The sequence below is a fragment of the Gavialis gangeticus genome, unplaced genomic scaffold, assembly GCF_001723915.1.
Source record: "Gavialis gangeticus isolate Ggan-Ray unplaced genomic scaffold, GavGan_comp1, whole genome shotgun sequence".
Taxonomy (NCBI): domain Eukaryota; kingdom Metazoa; phylum Chordata; order Crocodylia; family Gavialidae; genus Gavialis; species Gavialis gangeticus.
This window is the reverse complement of record NW_017729025.1, coordinates 34480266-34487385: the sequence shown is the minus strand read 5'-3', so window position 1 is coordinate 34487385 and position 7120 is coordinate 34480266. Positions and strand designations below refer to the sequence as shown.

The following is a 7120-nucleotide window of genomic DNA, read 5'->3' as shown; positions in this document are numbered from 1 at the left end:
GGAGGGAAGGTTTAAGTTGGACATCAGGAGGCGCTACTTCATGGTCAGGGCGGCTAGGGTCTGGAACCAGCTTCCATGTGAGGTGGTGCAGGCTCCCACCCTGGGGGTTTTTAAGAGGAGGTTGGATGACTACCTTATTGGGGTCATTTGACCCCAGTGCTCTTCCTGCCATGGCAGGGGGTCGGACTAGATGATCTGCTCAGGTCCCTTCCGACCCTAGAAACTATAAGTAACTAATTTACTCTTATGATGCAAATTCAAAATGAATATTTAAGAAACTCCATCCCTACCAATATTAAGAGGTAGAACACAATAGGCTGAGTCAGCTTCTGTAGGTTTAAACTCTAGTGCAGGTTTCTCAAGCCGAAGAATATGTGAGAAAATGTACTGGTGAAGGCGTGTGATCAGCTCAAGCATTTGTAAAGACAACATAAAACCAGATTTCTTTAGTTCAATAGATGTGGTAACCTCTCCGGAGCGTGTATACACAGGAAAATGAGGAATCTAAGTAAACAGAGAGAAAGCAAAAGATCACATAAATTAGAGACTAAAAAAATTTTAGAAAATTCCATATATCCCTCTTCCAGAGCAGGAATATGCCAGTTGCACAGTAAGAGACCTACATCTAAACCAAGTGCATTATTTATTAATTTACACACATGGAAATAAAAGTGGAAGCCATTAGTTTGGTCCCAATGTGATGCTGAAAGACAGTTCCATGGTTAAGAAAAAATTAAATACTTCAACTATTGGAACATCTGGTCATCTTATTGTGGGTTGTGCCTCTCAAGGCTCAGAGGCAGACCAGACCTGAAAAGGAAACAGCCACATGATGACTCCATCTCTTGAAACAGAGTGGAACACTGCTGAAGTACTAGCTCATGCAAACAATCCTGCAATTTGTAAAAGATTTTTTTTTATTGGTGATTCACGTAAAGACAAAATTATAGCTCAACTGAATTGGCTAGGAGTCCCTAAAGAAACTTTTCAGAATACTTAGGTCTTTGCTGAGCTTTATAATTTTCGTCTGTTTTTTTTTTTTAAAACATTTTTTCCCCTCAACCTTAAAGCAAAATATTTTGGCAACTTTAAATTTTATTTTGTTTAAAAAAAAATAAAATAAAATTGCAAACCTTGCCCCCCGCTGCTTCTAGCAGGCCCATGACCTAGGATGGAAACTTAAACGTTGGCAAGAACCTGACCCTCAAGTTAGAAAATGTGCCTTTTGCAGGTTCAACGAATAAAGACATTTCTTACTTGACAATTTTTTTCTGTGTTAAACAGCATTTCTCACTTACCATTAATGGGTTAATGTCTTCCCACTCCCCAAGGAATGTACTGTTTTCATAATTAGCATCAAGAAAGCTCTATGCCTCAGTCTTGCTTTGGAGACAAAAAATGTATTCTGGCTAGGATTGCATGCATAGGGAAAAAAGCTGCCAACAGGAATAAAAATTACCAGGCAAGAAATTTCTTTCTTCACTCATAAACCAATTTGAAGTAGCAAAAAACTGAACCAGAAAGGAGGGAAAGGGTAAGCAGAATTGTAATTATCATCAAAGTAGAACAACAGGCAGGTAAGCAAGTTCCCCTGCTATTAAGATAGGAAGGTTGGAATCAGTCTACCAACACTTTCTAATCATAGGACACTGCCCCAGAGGAACAGAATCTTACTTTTCCAATCTTCCAAAATGAAGGTGGCACTTCTCCCCCTCCCCAGTAAAGTCACAGAAACCCACATAAATAAAGTTCTATCTAGCATGTCAAATGGTATAGGATTTTAAAAATTTCCTTTAGCAGAGCTTCAGGGGTCTGCAGCCTTGGCATTTTCAACAGCGTAAAATGCACAGGATAAATCTAGTGTATGCTTTGTATATGCTCAAAAATACCTTCAGCAATAGGAATGCCACTTAAGTTATAACCTTCAGAAAAAAGTACTAGGGTCTAGAACACAATAATGGGATAACTATTTCCCTAGCATTGTAGGGAAAGAGACAATTTATCTTCAACAGAAAGATTTCTGGAGTAATAAAAACAACATTTTTTTCTCACAGCAGCAGCAGCGTGATTTTTGAATAAGTAGGGGGATAATTCTAAAAGCTTTAAAAATTTGAGCTAACTAGCTTTATCTGTCATACCAATTCACCTTAGGTCTTCATTTGAATAAGTTCAGATGCTATCTATGGGAAGCTCATTTCTCTGTTGCTTGGTTGCAGAACTTCAAGCAACTCAAGAGTAACTGAGTCCACCAGAACTTTGTGACAATTACTAATATTTTTGCACTCCGGGAGAATTAGACCATTGGTTTCAAGCCTGTTAGACTTGAGGCACCCCCTTGGAAAATGTCAGATCTTAGTTTTCACTCATTTTTTGACTACAGAAAAAGGGAGAGGGAAATTCTTGCAAACTCAGAAACACCACAACAGGTGAGAATGTTTTTAAACACTATGATTCCTATTTGAAATATCTGGATATTTGCACACCTACCAGTGCTAACATTGCATGGTGTTCTATGGCACCCTTGAAAGGATCTCAAGGCACTCCAGGGTGCTGTAATACCCTAGCTGAGATTCACTGATATAGACATACAAGGTCCATTTATGCCAAACGCTGTACAAATCAGTGGCAAACTTATCCCAAGCACCCTTGTTTCCTTTTGCCCCAGAAAAATAAATTTTTACTAGATCAAAGAATGACATTTTCTAACAGAGAAATTTTGGCTTGGATGCCAAAATACCATATGTACTAGATTCAAAGGTGAGTTTTTCTCCCCCATTTGATATGGAGGGGAAAAAAGCTGCTCATTTTGGAATTGAGTATGAGGTGGCAGGGGGGCCAGCAAGCACTGTGGCTGTAGCTCCAGCTCTGACCAGGGCTGGGACTGGAACTGCAGCTGCTGCCTGCCCTACCCTCTGCCTTGGACCCCCTGCCCTGCCATCATCTCCTTCCAGACCACAGCCTCAGCCCTGCCTCCCTCCATCCCGCTTACCCTTGCTCTGGCTCCAGCAGGCTCCACTCCCACAGCATGGAGCATGATTGCACCAGGCCCACAGCAGCTGAGGTTGCAACCCAAGGTGAGAGGGGAGAAGTGGTGGGGGTAGATAGACAGGCAGCAGAGGGTCAAGCTCCACTGCCTAGCCTCCTGCCACTGCATTCCTATTGCAGCAGTGGGGGTGAATTTAAAATGACCCTCCAATAATCACGTGAAGAATGTTAATAAATTGATATTTTTTCATGTATAGAATTTAACTTTTAGGGGATCATCTTAAATTCCAGGTCATCTTGGATTTGGGTAAATATGGTACACAGAAGGTTAAGGGAAAAATCCATGCCAAACTACACTTCTGTGCTGGGGCAAAGCCTGAGCTCCCCTAGCTTGGATGTAGCGGAATCTCTGCTTGAAGAGATCTGATCTTTGTTGTAGGTGCAATGTGGGTTCTTGGCTATTTAATCTAAAATGCGAAAGGGGCATTCTAGATCAGAGAAGGAATAGCAGGAACTCTTTTTCTATTTTCTCTATCTGCTGCTTTTTGTACATTTTGTGAACTAGTTTGAAAGACAGCCGATTCTTCCATGTTGAGAACAATACATCCATTGCTACAAAAAGTCTTTAAACATCATTATTCCCCAGATGAAGCAGTGTTAAAGTTGGAGGGGTTTTGCTACATTTATAAATATACTACAGGCTTATGCACACCTAGCTGTTACAGAACAACAGAGGCTGCAGGCTCCAGAACAGCAACTTGCCCCTCTCCAAATGAAACTACCCTAAGTCTACACCTAATAATGCCCTAAGATAGCTAGAAAGAAGCTGCGAATCTTAATGGTAATAATTATGTACAGGAACAATATACTGAGGGTTGTAATAGATTCTCCATGACTGAAAATATTTAAATAAAGAGTGGAAGTTTTTTCTAAAAGATATGTTGTGGTCTAAACAGGACTAATTCAGGGAAGCTCTAAGATCAATATAGTACAGGAAGTCACACTAAAGGACCAAAATAATTCCTACTTGCCTAAAATCTTAAATAGTTTGGATTTTTTTCAAGAGTTTGAATAATTGCTTCTCTTGGAAGACTGATAAAGAAGCAGAAGGCTCCTCTCATGATGTGAAAGTATCAAAAGTCCTTGAGAGCAGAGTAATTTGAAAAGTCTACATTGCAACATTTCTTCCAAAAGGTATCAAACTCAGCAAGCTGAAGCCTCTCTTATAGGATGACAGATACTAATGAAGACAATGTCCCTTCTATAGGTCGCAGCTTCTGTATGGAGTTTTTACCATCTTTCTGTCTTTCCTCACTAGTAAAAAGGACAGTGCTATACTTTATGACCCTACTTCAGGGGCTCAACTCTAGTGAGAGTTCAGGGAAGACAATCAAGCAGATGTTTCTATCTAGAGTTTATCTTTACTTGTTTTATACAGAAGTTACTAGAAACTGAAAGCGAAACAATGATGCATTTGCCATTTCCTTCTGCTAATATGAATGTGTTTGAAAGCCTTCGTTCCATTATTAAATGGTTAGCAAGTTTTACAGAGTACAGGCAGAGAGGGCCATTGGCAGTAACTGGCTTGGTCATGACCTATACCCTAGCTGATAGAGGAATAGTAGGTCATCAGTGAAATTAGAATGAGTTTCCTAAGGCTCATTCTTGTAATGGAGCTCATCTTTCCCCCCAGAAAACAACATAGTATTATTCTGAAATAAACTTAATGAAATGCAGTAAAGTGCAATTGCACTTAAGATGGCACATTTAAATTCACAAATACAGACTAGGGAACAACTGACTACACTGCAGTACTACAGAAGAATATTCATGGATTATAGTAGTCTGCAAGCTTAATGCGAGTTAATAATGTGCTACTGTTGTTAAAAAAAACCCAACAGCGTAATAGCATTGTATTATAACAAATGTAACATGCAAGTCACAGGAAGCAAGTCTTCCATTACAGTCAGCAGTGGTGAACCCTCACCTGCAGTACTGTGTCCAGTTTTGGGTACCATACTTCAAAACAGACAAAGACAAATTGGAAAGAGTCCAGGGGAATACAACAACAACAACAACAACAACAACAACAACGAGAGATCTAGAAAGCATGATATATTAGGGAAGGTCGGAAAATGGGATTATTTAATCTGGGGAAGATGCAAGCGTTATTTGGTTACAGTTTTCAAGCTCATAAACACTTTTTAAAAGAGGGAAAGACAATTCTGCATCCAAAGGGGTCAGGATAAGTTGTAAGGTGCTTAAAAAGCAAAAAGGAAGCCTATGGTTGAACACTAAGAAATACTTTAAGTATAAGGCTGGATTAGGCACTGAAGTGGACTGCCTAGGGAGACTATGGAATCTCCATCACTGGAATGTTTTACATACAGGTTAGACAAACAACTGGCTGGGATGATGTGGACAGGGCTGATGTCGTCTTTACCTGGGACTTGAACTAGATCAGGCTAACCTGTGGCACAGTTGCCACAAGTGTCATGAGCAGCTTATGTATACAACACGTGGCAGATCACAGAGGGGATAAACAACAAAGCTGCAGATATGGTAGGGAGCAAAAAGCAAAGCAACAGATCAGGCAGGGAGCACAGGGAGGGAGAAGGTGAGCAGCAGATTAGGCTGGGGGAGGGATTCAGAGTGGCACTCAGAGCAGGGCTAGTTTGTGACAACTGCCAAAAAGTTCAGCCACAACCAGACCACTGTGGTTCCTTCCATCCATTTTCCACAGGATGATCAATAAAGCCTTATCTCCCATTTTCAGCTCAGATGAGGCTTGATGGTGGCGCACAGATGTTTCCTACCTCAGAGGAACTTAACATTATGAACCATAGAACATAAGATTTAAAACAGAAACTTTGATGGGAATTAGTTAAATTCTGGAGGAAGCTACCTAAAACATGTTCTATGACAGTCTAGGCCAGCTATTTGTCAGGGGTGCCACGAATTAGCCCAGCACCCTCCACAAGCACTACTCCCATCCCCTTCCTTTGTCTCATCTGCTGCTCTGCTTTCTTCCCCCTGCTCTGTGATCCATGCCCAATCTCCTGTTCTGCTTCCTGCCCTACATGCTGCTATGTTGCTTGAAGGTTGGCCAGCCCTGTTCTATGGTAACAGTACACTCAGTATGCAAGGTCATTCCGGGAGGCAGAGTTTATATCTGGTCTGACCTGGCCTTCCTCTACTCCTTTAGTGAAGAACAATCTGTGATAGGACTGTCAGGCGTAGGAGGACATAGGTTCATTACCTGAGGTATAGGCTTGGCTGTCAGTATTCCAAAGCATCTTGCTGTATCCTCAGGAGGATATAGTTTTCGCCTCCTAAAATTGAGCTCATCAGGGAGAGGGGTAGTTAATACCATTCCTATTACATATAGATAACAGGGCTGATCGGGTTTGGGATAACTATCCCTCAAACATTCTGGAATCTACGACCAAAAAAAAAAAAAATGTTAATACATTAAAATGACTACTTCAGCAAAATTTACTTAAATACTCATTACTTAAATACTTAAACAAACCTAGTACAGGATTTGTTCACATAGATTTTTTAAAAATATTTTACTAAGCTAATTTGAAGATATTTCCCTAAAATAATATGCAAAATTTATCCTAAGTTATCCAAACTTTTCCTCCGAGTTATAAAAAAAAAGACCCATTATGACTGATCACACCAGCTTACTTTGTAAAGTTGGGGGAAAAACAAGTCCTAATCACAAGGGTTTTGGGGTTTTCCATTTCCCATGGAAAAAACAGAGAAGACCATGGATTTCCCATTTTTATCAGAAAAGATGTGGATTTTCCCTTTTAGAAGAGAAACCCGTTGATTTCCCCCTTTTGCAAAGAGCTCAGCACTCTGGCTGAGTTCCAGCCTACAAGACCAGTTTGCAAAAGGGGCGGGAAACCTTCAACCCTGCCCAGCTGCAAACCTTGAGTTGCAAACACTGCGCTCCCCACCCTGCTGCCCTCCCCCAGGCCCTCTGGAGCACAGCGTGTGCAACTGGCACAGCAGGGTACAGTGGGGTCATTCATGAAAGCTGCCTGTGGCTGCAAACTCTGTGCTGCCCTGGCCACACTTCCTCTGTGTGCATGGGGGCAGTGCACACTTGCCCTGTCCCCCCCCC

The 7120-nt window shown here is 41.1% G+C and overlaps 1 protein-coding gene across 5 annotated transcripts in view; it reads right to left on the bottom strand.

Moving 5' to 3' along the window:
* The window catches only part of DICER1 (dicer 1, ribonuclease III), a 140702-nt gene that overhangs the window by 42669 nt on the left and 90913 nt on the right, over positions 1–7120 (bottom strand). For all 5 annotated transcript variants that reach the window (XM_019518610.1, XM_019518612.1, XM_019518611.1 and 2 more), the window contains 2 exons: positions 6245–6424; positions 291–504 (listed from right to left, as the gene is read on the bottom strand). In XM_019518610.1, the coding sequence (XP_019374155.1) occupies positions 291–504; positions 6245–6424 (394 nt within the window). The remainder of the gene's footprint in view (positions 1–290; positions 505–6244; positions 6425–7120) is intronic.